General features: G+C 38.7%; 2 protein-coding genes across 3 annotated transcripts in view; one reads left to right on the top strand and one right to left on the bottom strand.

Moving 5' to 3' along the window:
- The first annotated feature begins 510 nt into the window (after positions 1-510).
- Positions 511-14,778, top strand: LOC307117048 (E3 ubiquitin-protein ligase TRIM39). Its single transcript, XM_079801737.1, has 7 exons — positions 511-1,039; positions 2,812-2,907; positions 3,172-3,402; positions 3,557-3,579; positions 3,764-3,882; positions 8,509-8,938; positions 14,190-14,778. The coding sequence occupies exons 1-7, from the start codon at positions 626-628 to the stop codon at positions 14,368-14,370; spliced, it is 1,494 nt and encodes a 497-aa protein (XP_079657863.1). The 5' UTR covers positions 511-625; the 3' UTR covers positions 14,371-14,778.
- An 88-nt stretch (positions 14,779-14,866) lies between these two features.
- dpysl4 (dihydropyrimidinase like 4) overlaps positions 14,867-18,932 on the bottom strand; it is a gene marked incomplete at its 5' end in the record, with an annotated part of 23,830 nt that continues 19,764 nt past the window's right edge. For both annotated transcript variants that reach the window (XM_079801736.1, XM_079801735.1), the window contains 5 exons: positions 14,867-15,962; positions 17,229-17,400; positions 17,490-17,669; positions 17,835-18,005; positions 18,254-18,395. In XM_079801736.1, coding sequence (XP_079657862.1) covers positions 15,871-15,962; positions 17,229-17,400; positions 17,490-17,669; positions 17,835-18,005; positions 18,254-18,395 — 757 coding nt within the window. In that variant the 3' untranslated portion in view covers positions 14,867-15,870. The remainder of the gene's footprint in view (positions 15,963-17,228; positions 17,401-17,489; positions 17,670-17,834; positions 18,006-18,253; positions 18,396-18,932) is intronic.

The raw sequence follows: 18,932 nt of genomic DNA, 5'->3' as shown, positions 1-18,932 counted from the left end.
TTTTTTTTTTTTTGTTCATGTTTAGCATGAGAATCCAACTCTTTAACAGTAAATAAGTCAGAATGAATGAAATGGCATTAGACCCCCTTTAACCTTATTGAATTGAATATAAGCCGGCAACATTATAAAATTGTTTGTAATTTTTAAAGTATTATATTAAGTGATTCCATTTCATCAAGTGATTTGGCAGTCAAAATGTTTCAGAAAAGTCTTCCAGACAAACAGGGATACTTTGCTGTCAATATTTGCATTGGAGCAGATGAAAGTGATTTGGTTTCAACTCATGTTAGAGCACTTGAGGAAAGTGGTATCGCTTTACCAGAGAGACCACACACACACACACACACACATACACACACACATTAGTGACTCAGCAACAGACTCTTGTCCAATGATCTGCACTAAGCGAAACTCTCCACACAGACACCATTGCATATAAACCACTAAGAGATCATGCTTCAAAATAACTCTTATAAATAGACCACGACTATCCAAACGGGGATTTCCTCTGAGACCCAGAGCACAGCAGTGATTGTGTAACAGTCAGAAGAGCTGCAGACCAGACGTTGAGAGAAGAAGGGCATTTAGAAGACGACAACATCCAGAAAACTAGCAGACCATCACAATGTCAGACGATCAACCCTCTTCACCCTCCAGCAACTCCTTGTGCCCAGGCTGCCAGGGTGAAGGGTCGCTCCTGCTGCCCTGCGGACACATCCTGTGCCAGGCTTGCCTCGAGTTGTGCCAGCAGGAGCTCGGGCAGGACCAGACGGGCTGCACCGAGTGCTACGGCCGTGAGCTGCTGGACAGCGTGCTGAAGGGGCTCCTCGACTCGCTGTTTGAAGGGCAGCAGCGCCGGATGGGAAACGCCATGGAGGGCACGGAGACGGCAGATGATGGAGATTTGTGCAGGCAGCACAGAGAGAGACTCACTCAGTACTGTATGGAGGACGAGGAGCTGATCTGTGATCAGTGTCAGGGCGAGGAACATGAAGATCACGAGTGCAGCTCTATAGAGGAGGCCACACAAGAGTGTAAGGTGAGAAACAGGTGCATAAATGCGTACTTTATCACTTGAGCTATTATGTTTTTTTTTCTTTATATTTAATGATTCTAGTAGTGATTGACCTTTGATTGGCTGATATTTGCTCATTTTTAGGTTTTTTGGCCGATAGCAATGTCTTTAGTAATGATAGACCTGACATATAGGCTGATAAATCAACCAATATTTAGCCATTTTGAAGTTTGAAGCATGTAGTTTGCTGGAATCTCAAATTATTGTACCATATAGTGTATATACACTGACCTAAAGGATTATTAGGAACACCATACTAATACTGTGTTTGACCCCCTTTCACCTTCAGAACTGCCTTAATTCTACGTGGCATTGATTCAACAAGGTGCTGAAAGCATTCTTTAGAAATGTTGGCCCATATTGATAGGATAGCATCTTGTAGTTGATGGAGATTTGTGGGATGCACATCCAGGGCACGAAGCTCCCGTTCCTCCACATCCCAAAGATGCTCTATTGGGTTGAGATCTGGTGACTGTGGGGGCCATTTTAGTACAGTGAACTCATTGTCATGTTCAAGAAACCAATTTGAAATGATTCGAGCTTTGTGACATGGTGCATTATCCTGCTGGAAGTAGCCATCAGAGGATGGGTACATGGTGGTCATAAAGGGATAGACATGGTCAGAAACAATGCTCGGGTAGGCCGTGGCATTTAAACGATGCCCAATTGGCACTAAGGGGCCTAAAGTGTGCCAAGAAAACATCCCCCACACCATTACACCACCACCACCAGCCTGCACAGTGGTAACAAGGCATGATGGATCCATGTTCTCATTCTGTTTACGCCAAATTCTGACTCTACCATCTGAATGTATCAACAGAAATCGAGACTCATCAGACCAGGCAACATTTTTCCAGTCTTCAACTGTCCAATTTTGGTGAGCTCGTGCAAATTGTAGCCACTTTTTCCTATTTGTAGTGGAGATGAGTGGTACCCGGTGGGGTCTTCTGCTGTTGTAGCCCATCCGCCTCAAGGTTGTGCATGTTGTGGCTTCACAAATGCTTTGCTGCATACCTCGGTTGTCACGAGTGGTTATTTCAGTCAAAGTTGTTCTTCTATCAGCTTGAATCAGTCGGTCCATTCTCCTCTGACCTCTAGCATCAACAAGGCATTTTCGCCCACAGGACTGCCGCATACTGGATGTTTTTCCCTTTTCACACCATTCTTTGTAAACCCTAGAAATGGTTGTGCGTGAAAATCCCAGTAACTGAGCAGATTGTGAAATACTCAGACCGGCCCGTCTGGCACCAACAACCATGCCACGCTCAAAATTGCTTAAATCACCTTTCTTTCCCATTCTGACATTCAGTTTGGAGTTCAGGAGATTGTCTTGACCAGGACCACACCCCTAAATGCATTGAAGCAACTGCCATGTGATTGGTTCATTAGATAATTGCATTATTGAGAAATTGAACAGGTGTTCCTAATAATCCTTTTGGTGAGTGTATCTTATAAAATATTTTTTGAATTTTGTATTGAATTTTACGTAAATATGTGAAAAGTGTTTTATTTATTTTCAGCAATTTTATGTAGGCATACATGTAATTTCCTATTAGTAAACTCTGGCAATGAAGACTAGATAATACACTCTGCTATAAGATTGACTAAATAGAACATCTTTTGAATTCTAAATTCATCATTGGAGTTAAGTTCTAGGTCTGTTATTTCAAAATGCGTGCAAAAAATATGTTATAAGATGAACTGCAAGAACTGACAATAATTCACTTTCTTCACAGAGGGAGTTGAGAGCAGCTCTCAGACCTCTGCAGGAGAAACTGGAGACGTTAAACACAGCCAAGCAAACCTGCCAGGAAACCTCAGAACACATCAGGGTAACAAATAATCAATGCAAGCCAAGTTTAACAGGATATGCAGGCTGTTTGGGGGCTTTTGAATGTTTTAACAGAGGTACGAGTACTCTAGTTCCACTGGGGGCTAGTGAATTTAAGTATGGCAAGATCTAATATACTGTTCATGTTGACTATTTACTACAGTGATTAGTTATTTAATCGCTCACTCGTTTTTACACATTTTGCACAAATGTCTGTCAATACAAGCGGAAATATTTTCTGAAAGTCTCCCCACCCCCCGGACAGAGACAGGCACAGAACACAGAGCGTCTGATAAAGGAGAACTTTGAAAATCTCCATCAGTTCCTGCAAGATGAGGAGATCTCCATGCTGAGAGCTCTGAGTGAGGAAGAGGAGGAGAAGAGCCAGAAGATGAAGGAGAAGATGGACAGACTAACAGACGAGATAATGACATTAAGAGAAGCCATTAGTTCAACAGAAGAGATGATGAGCGCTGATGATATGGCGTTCTTGAAGGTAGGGAAAAATGGCAAGAATATTTTAAAATAGTATCGATTAAAAGAAATGTAATGTTCCTTTTGTTACCTTTTTTAGATATTACATGCATTAACTATGTTTAAGAAAAACTGGAGCAGCACATTTTCTGAAAACTCTGATCTTTCTGTTACAGAACTACAAGAAGACATCAAAACGGTAATTGTATCAAAGTATATATTTTATTTTTTAAATGGGGGTTTTATAATTCTACAGCTTGTCAATATTGCAAAATTAGCCCAGATAGGGCTAAATACAAGCGATTGGAATCGAGTTTGTTGAATGAGGCTCATTGACAATTTCAGATGAACCTCACAGTTGCTTCCCTCTCTTTCTGTCACAGGATGGACTGCACTGTGCAGGATGCAGGGGAAATCTCAGGAGCTTTGATTGATGTGGCCAAACACATCGGCTCGCTCAAGTTCAGAGTGTGGGAGAGGATGCAGACCGCTGTCACATACAGTAAGAGCACACAGGCCACATCTCTCACAATTAACAACATGGATAGTCTGGATAATTTTTTTATTATATAATTAAGGTTTGTGCCTCACTGGAATATATACCTATAGCCTGACAAGCCAGACCCACATCAAGACATCTGAACACATCAGTTCCGTTCTTTGTTCTTTTCTCAAAGAAAAGCTTAACTCCAAGTCTTCCAGAGTCGCGGCCAAAGCCGATTGGAAAGACTGCTGTTCGCCAGCTTCTTTGTTTACGAGTAGCACGCGGAACCGCCACAACTCTGCCGTCATTATGTTAAGCCCGCCCACCGACTCTATACACGATGTGATTGGCCTGACCAGAGTTTGGTTTTTCCAGCTCGCAAGCCAACGGAGAGTTGCTAGACTACCCTAGCTGCAAATTAGATTTGCTGCCGCTAGGTTGCATCTATATTTCTATTTTAATATATAACAATTAGAGCAAAAGAAAGATTAAAAATAGGTCAAAATTATTGCTATACCCGATGTCTCACAGAGACTTTTGGCCTGCTCAGACTGGACAAGACTGTCAGAGTGACATGTAACAATCACAGTTTGTTTGGTCTTTACGAGCCGTTTAGGGGTGGATAAATCTGTAGTTTTGAAATTGTATTGAAAAAAAAAAAATACATAACTAAAAATAAAACAAATAAAAAAAACCTCTCAAATGTCAAGTTAATAAAAAAATATTTGGATATTACAAGAATATCAACTCGGAAAAACTCAAGCAGCTCAGTTTTTGAAAACTGATCTTTCTTTTGCTGAACTACAAGAAGTCATCAGGCTTGCTTAAATCTTTATTCACTCTTTTTTTTGGGGGGGTAAATCTGTCATTTATGAAAAATAATGAACTCAAAGTCGAATTTCTTTGGTTAAATATTTAGATCTTTCTGTTATAGAACTACAAGTAATCTGAACGGTCTTTACTCACTCTTTTAGGGGTAGGTAAATCTGTAATATATGATACAAAATAAAATGAACAGTCACATTTCTTTACTTAAATATTTAGATATTCAAGTTTCAAGTTTAGTTTATTATTACAAGGACAATGCATATTAACATGACAAGTCAAAATATGCCAGAGTTAGCCAAAAGGCTAGTTTTCATCTGCAGTCCTAGGCCAGATGTACAACAGGCAACCTAAAAATACAATGCAAATACAACAATTTAATCAAAACATAACAAAATATAACATAATACAACAAAACCTATAATTTTCAAAAAAATAAAATAAAATAAATAAAAAAGATTTTTTTTTAATGTTGACAAATTTGCATGCTAAAAAGCCAAGTTTTAAAAGAAGAACGAAATTCATTATAACTATTTAATTCTCTAACTGACGTTGGGATGTCATTCCATTCTTTCGCTGCTTTAATCGAGAAGGCAGACTGACTAGAAGCAGTTTTTCTGAAATTAATAACACAGTCCCTTCTAAAGGTTCCTCTAGTGAGACGACTGTTTTCTGATCTTAAACTCAGAAACTCACTAAGAGGTGGTGGGGCCCGGCCATTGAGAATTTTATAAGCTAAACAGCCATTTGAAAACTTAACCAAGTTTTCCCAACTCAACAGATTATATTTTGATAAAATCTTACAATGATGAAAGTGACGTGGTTTCTTATCAAAAAATTTTAACGTTTGTTTATATAAAGTCTGTATTGGGAGCAAGGCGGAGTGGTTGGCCTGAGACCAAGTAGTTAAACAATAATTTATATGCGAAAATATCATAGAGTGCATAAACATTTTGGCAGCTTGGGTAGACATTGAATTCCTGATATATCGAAAATTAGATAAATTAAATTTTATTTTCTTAACAGTATTTGAAATCTGAGAATTAAACTTAAGTTTAGAGTCAATGATAATACCAAGATATTTAAATTCTGAGACAATTTGAATTTTTTCACCAGTAATAAAAATATCCGGATCAACTGCAGAGTTGGTGGTTTTACTAAAAAACATACCAACTGTTTTAGAAAGATTTAACTGCAGGCTACAGTGATTTAACCATTCACTAATTTTAACCATAGCCTTCGTGAGTTTGGCTGCCACTGCTGCTTTTGATGTTCCATGTATATATAAAACAGTGTCATCTGCATACATTTGAACTCTCACTTCTGGGCACGCACTTGGCAAGTCATTAATATACATGCAAAACAAAAGGGGGCCCAATATAGACCCTTGAGGCACTCCAGTTTTATTACATATTTATTTCCATATTACAAGTATATCTTGGTTACAGAAATACAAGTCAAATTAAGTTTACTCACTCTTTAGGGGCGGGAAAACCTGTCATTTATTATATGAAATAAAATAAAATAATGAGCTCAATGTCAGATTTGTTTGCTTAAATATTTAGATCTTCCTTTTACAGAACTACAAGTAATCTGAACGGTCTTTACTCACTCTTTAGGGGCAGGTAAATCTGTAATATATGATACAATATAAAATAAGTCAAATTTCTTTAGTTAAATATTTAGTTAGTACAAGTATATCAAGTTGGTTACAGAACTACAAGAAGTCAAGTCTTTATTCACTCTTTAGAGGTGGGTAAATCTGTCATTTATTATATAACATAAAAACATAATGACCTCAAAGTCCAATTTCTTTGGTTAAATATTTGGATATTACAAGAATATCAACTCAGAAAAACTTGAGCAGCACATCTTTTGAAAAACTGATCTTTCTGTTGCAGAACTACAAGTAGTCATAAGAATTGCTTAAATCCTTATTCACTCTTTAGGGGTGGGTAAATCTGTCATTTATGATATAAAATAAAATTAATTGACTAAATTTCTTTGGTTAAATATTTAGATCTTTCTGTTGACCTACAAGAAGTAATCTGAACGGTCTTTACTCACTCTTTAGGGGCAGGTAAATCTGTAATATATGATACAAAATAAAATGAACAAAGTCACATTTCTTTAGTTAAATATTTAGATATTACAAGTATATCAGCTCGGTTACAGAACTACAAGTCAAGTTAAGTCTTTAATCTCTCTTTAGGGGCAGGTAAACCTGTAATTTATGATATGAAATAAAATTAAAATAATGAGCTCAATGTCAGATTTCTTTGCTTAAATATTTAGATCTTCCTGTTACAGAACTACAAGAAGTCACCAGAAAGGTCTTTACTCACTCTTTAGGGGCAGGTAAATCTGTAATATGATACAATATAAAATAAGTCAAATTTCTTTAGTTAAATATTTAGATATTACAAGTATTGGTTACAGAACTTCAAGAAGTCAAGTCTTTAATCACTCTTTAGAGGTGGGTAAATCTGTCATTTATTATATAAAATAAAAACATAATGAGCTCAAAGTCAAATTTCTTTGGTTAAGTATTTATATCTTTCTGTTACAGAACTACAATTAGTCACCAGAGCGGTCTTGTAATGATCTTGTATGATACAAAATAAAATAAAAGGTGGCAAATTTCTTCATTTAAATATTTAGATATTACAAGGATATCAACTTGGTTACAAAACTACAAGTCAAGTTAAGTCTTTACTCACTCTTTAGGGTGGGTAAATCCAATTTATTATATAAAATAAAAATACAGAACTACAAGAAGTCATCAGAATGGTATTTACTTTTATATTACTATTTTTAATATATGATACAAAATAGAGTAAAAGTAAAATTTCGTTTGATATATTTAGGAGAATAGTTACATCTAAGGGATGCTTCTCTTACATTCACCTTCTGTGAATGTAGCCTTGGCCAGGAGGAGTTGATGTCATCAGACGGTATCCAACGTTCATTGGGTGTTTCGACCCTAACCCGTAACACCCTCCTGTTGGCGTGTCGGCAGTGGTGGCCAAATCACTGCCCATCTTCTCCCCCTGGCTTCCAGCTTAGCTCCTCAATCTTGTTCCATATCCAGCAAGAGGCTTTTTCTGCCCATCCTGCGAATTGCTGCCTTTCTCTCCTTTCCTGACAATCCAATGGCCGTAAACATTCTCCATAATGACTGGGCCGGGAATCCTCTACAGCCGACCTCGACTGTGAACAGCCATACCTGCCACCCTTTCTCCCGACATTGTTGCGAGAGATCTTGGTATTTGCCGCTCTTTCTTTCGAAGGCTTGATCACAACCTTCTTCCCACGGAACTGTAAGTTCAATCAAGATGATCTTCTTCCTCTCCTCAGACCACAGAACCACATCTGGATTCTGGCCTTAAGGTTGTCTGGACTGGTCAGTCTACCTTCATTTCCCAGGCTTGTGCCAATTGAAGAAGGTTATTTGTTGATCTTGATGTGGTTGATGGTTTTTCCCCCTCTCCAACGAACTTGATCAGTGTGGTTGGTTTTCCTGGTTTTCTCACTTGCTCCAAAGCATCAGCAAGTATCCTGAGCACCATATCATGGCGCCACCTGTATCTTCCTTGGCCTAGTGCAGTTTTCAACTTGGTTACAGAACAGTCTTTACTCATTCTTTAGTTGTGAAGCTTGAGTAAATGTGATGTGACTGATATTTTGTGTTTTAACCAGTACTGATTATTTCACAAATTTCGTCAAATAACATAGAAACTGCATTTTTGTTTATGAATATCTAGTTGAATCACTTGTTCTGCCTCAAGGCTAAACTCTGAATATGTCTCAAACCATCAGCTCCCGTGATCCTCGATCCCAACACCGCAGACATCTGCGTCACTCTGTCTGATGACCTCACCACCATCCTCTACAGCGAAGAAGACCAACAGTTCCCGGACAACCCCGAGCGTTTCTGCTTCTACGAGTGCATCCTGGGCTCCGAGGGTTTCAGCTCTGGTCGCCACAGCTGGGACGTGGAGGTGGAAGACTGCAGCGAATGGGCTCTGGGAGTGGTGAAAGAAAGCGTGCAGCGGAAAGAGTGGTTTCCCCCGAGCCCTGAGCGCGGCATGTGGATCATCTGCCTGTACGGAGGAGAGTATCGCGCGCGGACGGCCACCAACACTCCTCTGACGCTCAAGAAGAAACCTCAGAAGATACGAGTTCAGCTGGACTGGGAGGGCGGCAGAGTGGTGTTCTCGGATGCCAGTGACAACTCGCTGCTATACAAGTATAAGCACAAGTTCACGGAAAAGATGTTTCCGTATTTCTCCAATACATGTAAAAGAAATCCACTGCATATTTTAGCAGAGAAGGTGTCTGTGTACACGGAATAACTCAAGACATCAGCATCAGCTCAAAGGACTGTATACACACACTACCGTTCAAACGTTTTAGATCGGTACGATTTTTAAAAATGTTTTTAAAGTCCCTTATACTCATCAAGGCTGCATTTATTTGATCCAAAATACAGCAATATAGTGAAATATTTGTACAATTTAAAATAACTGTTTTCTATTTTAATATATTGTAAAATGTAATTTATTTCAGTGATACAAAGCTGGATTTTCAGCATCATTACTCCAGTCTTCAATGTCACATGATCCTTCAGAAATCATTCTAATATCAGTTCAGTTCAGTGTATTTATTTATAGAGCACATTTAAAAATGGCCTCACGCCGACCAAAGTGCTGTACACATAAAAACATAGAAAATAGTAACTAGAACCACAGATAAAATTCAAATTTTCTCTTTCCCTTCAGGAATTTAGCTATGGCATTTTAAACAACCTGCAGGCGCGATGTCTGGGATTTTGAAATACCAAAATAAAGTGAGTTGCAGTAGTCTAGGTGCGAGGTGATAAGAGCATGGATCGCAGTCTCCAACAAGCACTTGGGAAGATAGGATAACATTTTTGCCAGGGAGCGAAGATAGAAAAAGCTAGATCCAATGACACTACTAATCTGTTTATCAAATTTGAGGGAACTATCTAATATCACACCTAAATTCCGAACTTGGGGAGAGATAGATAGATCTAGAGAACTAAGGTCAAGATTGTGTTTTGGCCTGGTTTCTGAAGGGTCAAAAACAACAACTTCTGTTTTCTCTGAGTTCAAAAATAGTAAATTCTTGGCAAGCCAAGCTTTAACCTCCTCAAGACATGCTGTCAAACTGTCTAGAGCACACCTATTTTTCCTAGACAAAGGTATATAAATCTGCATGTCGTCAGCATAACAGTGAAATGAGACATTGCGTTTCCTAAAGATAGAACTGAGAGGAAGAAGATAAAGAGAGAATAGGACAGGAGCCAAGACAGAACCCTGAGGCACGCCACAAGAAAAATGACGGTTGGAAGAAGAAAACCGTCCCAATTTTACAGAGAAATGTCTATCAGTTAAAAAAGATTTGAACCAGCTTTAAACCTTGCTTCCTAGACCAATGCAAGTCTCCAGCTGAGAAACTAAAATCGTATGGTCAACAGTATCAAAAGCAGAGGACAAATCTAACATTACTAAAATGACTGAATCTCCCGAGTCTGTAGCCATATAAATATCATTGAGAACTCTTGTAAGGGCAGTTTCTGTGCTGTGCAAAGATTTAAACCCAGACTGAAACTTCTCAAAGATATGATAGTCATTTAAGACAGTCTGAAGCTGTTATAATAAGATTTTTTCGAAATACCTTGGAAATAAACGGCACAATGGATATAGGGCGAAAATTTGATAAAATAGAGGAATCAAGTGAGGGTTTCTTTAGTACAGGTGTAATTGAAGCAATTTTCAAACTCGAGGGTATCGCTCCTTCAGACAAGGATTTTTTCAATAACGACACCAACCCCAGACCGACAGTCTCAAACAATTGTCTCAAATAACAGGGATACAAAGTGTCATATGTGCAGAAGGAAGGTCTAAGTTTAAAAACTACTTCCTTTACAGACTGTAGAGAGACAGAATCGAAAGCGGTCCTGATGGTAGGTGAACACATCTCTGTGTGTATTGTTATGCAAATATGCTGATTTGCTGCTTAAAAAAATTATTTTTACCCCCCAGTAAAAGTCTTTACTCTCATTTTTGATCATTTTAATGCATCATTGCTAAATAAAAGTATTAATTTCTTTTAAAAAGTTGTTCTAACCCCAACCTTTTGAACGGTGGTGTATCTGATAAATGACTAATTAATACAAAGTTTGAGACATTTCAAAACTGTTACAGTTGATGCAACTGTCAATATAACGTGGAGTTTGAGCATCAAATGCTTGTTGTTGATGTGGCCTTTGTGCTAAAGCGGGTGAACAGCGCTCTCATTACAGCTCTGATGACATCTCCACCTGTCCCGCCTCATCAACCCCAGCGGGTGACACGTGTTTCTGGAGAAAACAGACACTCGCTCCCCCTCGCCTGAGCTTTAGCACACATAAGTGTCTTTAACCTTTTGTGATCATGACTTTGCAAACTTTATTATAGCTTTTATAGTGATACGAGGCAAGCATGCACAAAGGAGAACCTTAAAAGAGACATTAGCAACAGCAACTTAAAGGTACACTGCAACTTTTTTTTTCAAAATTTACTATAGTATACTATAGTTCACCCAAAAATGAAAATTATCCCATAAATGTACTCACCCTCAAGCCATCCTAGGTGTATATGACGTTCTTCACGTTATGAAGTAAAATATTTAGCTTGTGGCGGCCTGCCTTCCTTATTCAACTTATCGATTCGCTTCAGAAGGCCTTTATTAAAGGGTTAGTTCACACAAAAAAGAAAATAATGTAATTTATTACTCGCCCTCATGCCGTTCCACACCCGTAAGACCTCCGTTTATCTTCGGAACACAAATTAAGATATTTTTGTTGAAATCCGAAGGCTCAGTGAGGCCTGCATAGGGAGCAAAGACATTTACTCTCTCAAGATCCATTAATGTACTACAAACATATTTAAAGCAGTTCATGTGAGTACAGTGGTTATATATTATTATAAAGCGACAAGAATATTTTTGGTGTGCCAAAAAACCTGAAATAACGACTTGTATAGTGATGGCCGATTTCAAAACAATGCTTCGTGAAGATTCGGAGTGTTTTGAATCAGTTTGTTCACATGAAATCATGTGACTTTGGCGCTCCGAACTGCTGAATTGACTCGCTGATTCATAACGCTCCAAAGCTTCATGAAGCATTGTTTTGAAATCTGTTATCACTATATAAGTCGTTATTTAGTTTTTATTGGCGCACCAAAAATATTCTCATTGCTTTATAATATTAATATTGAACCACTGTACTCACATGGACAGATTTAAATATGTTTTTAGTACATTAATGGATCTTGAGAGAGGAAATGTCATTGCTGGCTCCATAGCCTCACTGAGCCTTCAGATTTCAATAAAAATATCTTCATTTGTGTTCCGGATATGAACGGTGGTCTTATGGGTGTGGAACGGCATGAGGGTGAGTAATAAATTACATTATTTTCATTTTTGGGTGAACTAACCCTTTAACCCCCTGGAGCCGTGTGGCTTTTAGAATGGATTGATGCACTTTTCTGGGCTTTAAATTTTGGGCTGCCATTCAACTGCCATTGTAAAGCTTGGAAGAGCAAGGATATTTTTTAATATAACTCTGATTGTATTGGTCTGAAAGAAGAATGTCATATACACCTAGGATGGCTTGAGGGTGAGTAAACCATGGGGTAATTAGAATTTTCGGGTAAACTATCCCTTTAAATAATAAGTTAATACGTCATCAAACCTTCTTTCAAAACGTGTTTTTCTCCTACCTATATTATGTTTATATTTATACTCGGGTTTTCGTGGGACATTGCATACATGCGCCATGTGTGTGGTGTGGGAGGTTAGTTGTCACAATGAACGAGAAAATAAGGGGCCGTTTACACAACACCGTTTTCAAAAACTGAAAACTTTTTATGCTTTTTTTGCCGTTCATTTACTCGACAACAGCGTTTCGGGGCCAGAAAACGCACACTTTTGAAAACGGGTTTCAAATTGAAAGTTTGCAACAAAACCGTTATCGTTTCTGTGTAAACAACAAAAATGTGAATATGTGAAAACAGTGATATCATGCCCATGTGTATTACGTACTTACACAGCGGATGAAATGCACGAGTCGGCGCAGACCAAAAAACACATCGGACTGAAACATCTTTAAATCAGCAACAAGGTTGATTTCAGCAAATTTATCTGGCATTGTGACAGACATGGTCACGTTGAACTGACGTATAGAAAAGCTCAATTCATTCTTCAGAATTAACGTGTATATCGATATTGAGTGACGTAACAAGTAACGGCTGGCCTGGCATGCATAATACAGCGTTTGGGGTCTTGATAACGTCATCTGTACAAAGAATATTTTTTTTCAGTTTTTAGTACATCGTTGTCGTGTAAACATACCCTAAGTGTTGAACCTCCTGGGAATCACCAGTTTAAAAAAAAAAAGATTCTGAATAGAGGAGAGTCTGCTGGGAAAAAGAGCTCGTAATAAAACCATAATCAACATTGGCTTGGCTTTTTGGAGATGGCAAGAACTTGAGGGATTGGAAATGTTGTAAAAGCTACTTGAAAATTGTGTTTTTATCACTCAACAGGTGAGTAAGAAACGCAGAGCCAAAGCACAACCAAAACAATGTTCTTCTGCATAATGCATGCAGTTTTGATTTTTAACCGTTAGAGGGCAGAAAGTTTCATAAGCCCCGTTTCCACCGAAATTACCTGGAAGAATTTGTCCCAGGAACTCTTTTTCCCCTGCTGCTGTCTGCGTTTCCATCGCGGTCTAAAGTACCGTGAAGATTAGTCCGTTGAAATAGGACTGCTCGCGTCGACTTTACAGTTCCCACTGGATTTCGTCCTCCGCAAATAAATGTAATAAAGCCTGAACCTCCATCGGTCGTATTTTTTAAACTCCATTGTTGATTTGAATAGCAATCAACTCTTACTGCACGCACCGCAACAGACTTTTAAAAATAGTGGTTGAAATAAAATGCTGCGTCGAGTCGACCAATCAAAATGCTGCGTGAACTCAATCAATCAGCATGTTCAGCGCCCAAGTCCCACCCCCGAAAGTTCCTGAACTTTGAAAAAGTACTACCTCGCGAGTTAGTGTGCTAAACCGTTTTGAGCATAGATATACATAATAAAGGCTAGATGTCTCGTCCGCGTTGCTGGCCAATGGAGGTCGACGTCCGCACCTGGCGGCCATCTTGTCCCAGTCAGCTCGCTCACTCGTAAAATTGTTTTAATGGTGCTTGCACTTTTTAAATAACCATAACGTGCTCAATTTTCTGCCGATTTCCAAACTGTTTGGTTTGTTATAAACGTCAGAGATGTAGTTATGACACTGCATACTTATGAAAAATTATTCATAATTTGTTCAAGCATCTATAATTATAGCCACGTTAATAATGTTTGTAAGAAACCAAACCATTTGTAAATCCGTCAAGATTTCAGTAAGATAAGAGTATTTTTTGTTCATGCAGGTCAGTCGCCTTACATCAGGTACCACAGAGCCCTGCCTGTGACAAGATGGCCGCTGGTGATGACGTTAGAGACTCCGCTGTTAGACATCTAGCCTTTATTATGGATATCTATGGCACCGAGTACCACTCCACAGTCCCTAGTTCCCAGGAAAAAGTTCCTGGGACAAATTGTTCCGGGTAATTTGGGTGGAAACGGGGCTTATGTAACTTTTGTAAAGTTCCTGCGGTGGAAACGAGGCTTTAGTGTACCTTTAAGCATTATCAGTGTGCATAGCGAATGTAATCAAACACTACTGTAATCTGATGTTTTCTCTGTTCTGAGTGTAATAATCAATCTCTATTTTTTTATTTTAGAAAGTCATGGTAATGCAACAGTTGTTTTTTTTTCTTTTGCTGTTGAAACAAATTATATTTGCTAAGGTCAACCATATACTTTTATAGAACTTTACAGTAGAATACAGCAATTTATAAATATTAGCATTATAAAGATCTTTACTGTCACTTTTGATCAATTTAATGCATATTTGCTTGCTGAATAAAAGTGTTTAATATAATTCTATGAACATGGAATTAAACTTGCCAAACCTGGAAATGTGAAGTGTCCACAATGACTATACGCTTGGAAACAAAACTACAGAAGCATTGTTGTGAAATGATCACAAAACACAATTTTCTTTAGCCATTGTTTTATTGAGGACATGCAAACCATGCACAAAAATGAAAAACAAAATCTATTTACAGAAGGAACACAAGAAGGTAGAAAAGACAATCCACTGATCGTTCTCTCTCAGCTTCACTGACCTTCACCTCTGAAAATTACAGTACATCTAACATGGAGAGTTCCAGCAAATACTGGTCAAGACTACAAAAGACATGTTGCAGTACAGGAATATAAAACTCAAAAGAATTAAAAACTTTCATCTGGGTTCAAAAAGTGACTGTTCCTCACAGTAACACATTGGCATGTGTTTGATCTCTAGATTGAGAGCACCAAATGTTGTCTTAGAAATATACAAAAAAATGCATTGATTGCTGCATCTGTGATGAGCCTCAGCTCGGCGACGCCTTACTTTCCGAAACTAACTGTAAACCGTAAATGCAGTTAGAAGCAGAAGTCTACAATCCATTTTTTTTTTTGCTCTATTCTCTGATACAACATTGACAAACCTAACAATAACGGTTTCTTTTTTTAATATCTTAGCACTAAGACCATCAGTAGGTAGTTATTGATTTTTCTTTAAAGCGCAATGACAGAGCACGGCCTCTTAAAGGTATAGTATGTCATTTTGGCAAGAAAACACACTTGCCCTTTATACGTCTCGTCGCGGGAGGAAAGCACTGGTTCAAAGGCAGCACTAGAATGAGATCCATTCAGTGGTTCACAAACACACAACAATCACTAGCCGTCTTTACGCCATCAACGCTACGCTAAAGCAGAATGGATTCTGGGTGACTCTGATCGAGGAGCATGCTACATTATGAGTGAGTCTGACCAGAGGAGGAGGCAGATTACATAGTGAATATGAATTCATGGAAAGCTATATTGAGTTGCTGCATAGCCTATTGGGTTATGGTGAGTGTGTGGATTTATTGGGTTAAATATTTGCATGATACAGGGAATATAAAACTGGAAGCCGAAGGAGGCGGAGCTGTTGCTGTTGGATCCCCTGGTGGACGAGGTTCATGAGAGGGATGTGATATTGGAACGGCCTCCAGGAGGCGCTACGATCCTCTGTGCCGTACGCCGGGGGATATGGTCATCCATTTGAGTGCCTTTGAGTAACAAACAAGAAATGTCATGAAAGCACGTCTGCATGAGCTCCACTTGATTTAGGTCACAGAGATTTTTTTTACAATTCTTCAATAAAAGGTCCAAGATTAATCATTATATTACAATACAAAGTATTGTTAACTTATTTTATGTGGGATTGAACAACTTATGAATTGCGTATGATACTCAATATAAAACTACTGATTAATATATTTAAATCTTTGTAAATTATTTCTGTTTTTTAATAGCCTCTTATATGAAACTTATCTTTTTCATCATCACAACATGTATATATATCTCATTTGAATGAAAAAGATAATCTTATGTTGACATCTTACATTTTTTTCATGGTTTTGAAAGAAATATTTTATGCTCAATAATGCTGCATATATTTGGAAGGAAAAATAGTATATATATATATATATATATACACACCGATCAGGCATAACATTATGACCTAATATTGTGTTGGTCCCCCTTTTGCTGCCAAAACAACCCTGACCCGTCGAGGCATGGACTCCACTAGACCCCTGAAGGTGTGCTGTGGTATTTGGCACCAATATGTTAGCAGCAGATCCTTTAAGTCCTGTAAGTTGCCAGGCGGGGCCTCCATGGATCGGACTTGTTTGTTCAGCACATCCCACAGACGCTCGATTGGATTGAGATCTGGGGAATTTGGAGGCCAAGTCAACACCTCAAACTCATTGTGCTCCTCAAACCATTCCTGAACTATTTTTGTTTTGTGGCAGGATGCATTATCTGCTGAAAGAGCCACAGCCACCATGGAATACCGTTTCCATGAAAGGGTGTACACATGGTCTGCAACAATGCTTAGGTAGGTGGTACGTGTCAAAGTAACAGGACCTAAGGTTTCCCAGCAGAACAATGTTGGCGCTTTCGGCGGTGGACGGGTCAGCATGGGCACCCTGACTGGTCATACGCAACAAACTGCTTCTAACACATCAACTTTGAGGACAAATGTTCACTTGTTGCCTAATATTTCCCACCCACTAACAGGTGCCGTGATGAAGAGATAATCAGTGGTCATAATGTTATGCCTGATCAGTGTATATCAAAAAAAAAAAATGTAATACTTACTATAAAAGTGGCATTACAAGTGCATAAACTATTAATTTAAATATTAAAAACATACTCTGTGGAGGAAATGAATGGGATTTTTACTTTCAGAATCTTGTTGCTTTCTTTGAACCCTGTCACTACAGTCAATACAGCAAGACGAGCAAGAAACCAGTAACAAAGGTGCTTACCAGATAAAGTGAACCCAGATTGGTGCAAATTTCTGCCCGGTCCCAGTAGGGTCTTTCCTGGACACGACGGCCCCCTAGTGGTGGGAGTGGGCGGTACAGATTTGGTCATACTTATGACATCATGGACGGGGCCATCATAGTTTCCTCTAGGAACACCACGGGCATCAGCCATCTGCAAAATAAAAGATTTGATCATGAAAGTGACCCTTAAGAACTTTAAAAGTCTGTGTTGAATCTGTTATCCCACACAGACATTCTTACCCTGCCTCGGGCCTTGATCCGCTTGTAGACATAGTCGGGGTAGGCTTTTCTAGGGATGAAGCGGCCTGAACCCTCGGTCACATTGAGTTTCCCGTCTTCAAGAACGATCCTGCCCTGACTGATGACCACAACAGGAAAGCCTCGGCACTCCATTCCCTCAAAGATGTTCACTTCCACTGTCTGCGGCGCACACATAGCTCAGAATAAGTACAGAGGAGTCCACAAAATCCCAATAGAATATTACAAGGATTTAACAATTCTACTGTAGAACAATTCCAGCTCTAAATCAATAATGTTGGATACATAAAAATATGTCTTTCTTTCGCCACTGACAAATTCTCATACCAGGTTGTGAGATTTGGCGGGGAAGATTTTCGTCTCCTTGGTGTTCCAGATTACAATGTCGGCGTCAGATCCAACAGCGATCCGGCCTTTCCGAGGATACATGTTGAATATTTTTGCAGCGTTTGTGCTCGTTACTGCAACAAAATCATTCTCGTCCATTTTACCTGTGGCCTATGGGACAAAAACATAATTGAAAAACTGCAAATACGAGCTGTCACACTGCACATACCAATGCGTTCATGTTTGACCTGTGAATTCATCTGGACATGTGACCAACAGAGGATCTAAATATCACAGAATGGCTCTTTGCAAAAAATATAAACTTGAAAGCAGTGTCGTTTGTCGTGTTGGAGTATGTGATATTTTTTACATTTTAAATGTATTGTTATTTATTGATCAGAAACATGAGGAAGACCTACCACAGCTTTGTCCCAGACGACACTCATACGCTCTTCAATGCCGTTAGTCCCCTCTGGGATGAGGGTGAAGTCGTCTTTTCCAACAGCTTTCTGTGCCGTAGTGAAGGTGCAGTGAGCGCTGCCTGTTACCTGAAGATCCCCACTGAAACAGTGCATGAATTTCAAAGATCAAATTTAACAAAATCTATTGTAATGCTTTCTAAAGGCTAAATATTTAACTTCAAAGTACTTATAAAGTGTCTCGTCCTAAAAGATTATAACCAACACAAAATTAGTTGTAGGGCTGGGATATATACTACGTACTATATATAGATTGAATGGATGGATAGATGAATGGATGGATGAAACTATAGAACAATGGATGGATGGAACTATAGAATGATGGATGGATGGATGGATGGATGGATGAAACTATAGAACAATGGATGGATGGAACTATAGAATGATGGATGGATGGATGGATGGATGGATGAAACTATAGAACAATGGATGGATGGATAGATAGAACTAGAGAATGATGAATGATGGATAGAACCATAGAACGATGGACAGATGGATGGATAGATGATGGAAAGATGGTTTGAAACATAGAACTATATATAGAAGATTTATTATGATAGAACTATAGTAAATGGATGGATGGATGGATAGATGGATGATAGAACGATGGATGGATGGA

This window comes from Gobio gobio (genome assembly GCF_949357685.1).
Source record: "Gobio gobio genome assembly, chromosome: 20".
NCBI classification, from domain to species: Eukaryota; Metazoa; Chordata; class Actinopteri; order Cypriniformes; family Gobionidae; genus Gobio; species Gobio gobio.
Note: the sequence above shows the minus strand (reverse complement) of the source record. Positions and strands in the feature narration are given on the sequence as shown.

Coding starts and splice junctions, on each gene's coding strand:
- LOC307117048 (XM_079801737.1), top strand. CDS start 626: ATGTCAGACGATCAACCCTCTTCACCCTCCAGCAACTCCTTGTGCCCA. Junction 3,883..8,508: donor GCAGACCGCTGTCACATACA/GTAAGAGCACAC, acceptor TCAAACCATCAG/CTCCCGTGATCCTCGATCCC. Junction 8,939..14,189: donor GACAACTCGCTGCTATACAA/GTATAAGCACAA, acceptor TTGTTCATGCAG/GTCAGTCGCCTTACATCAGG.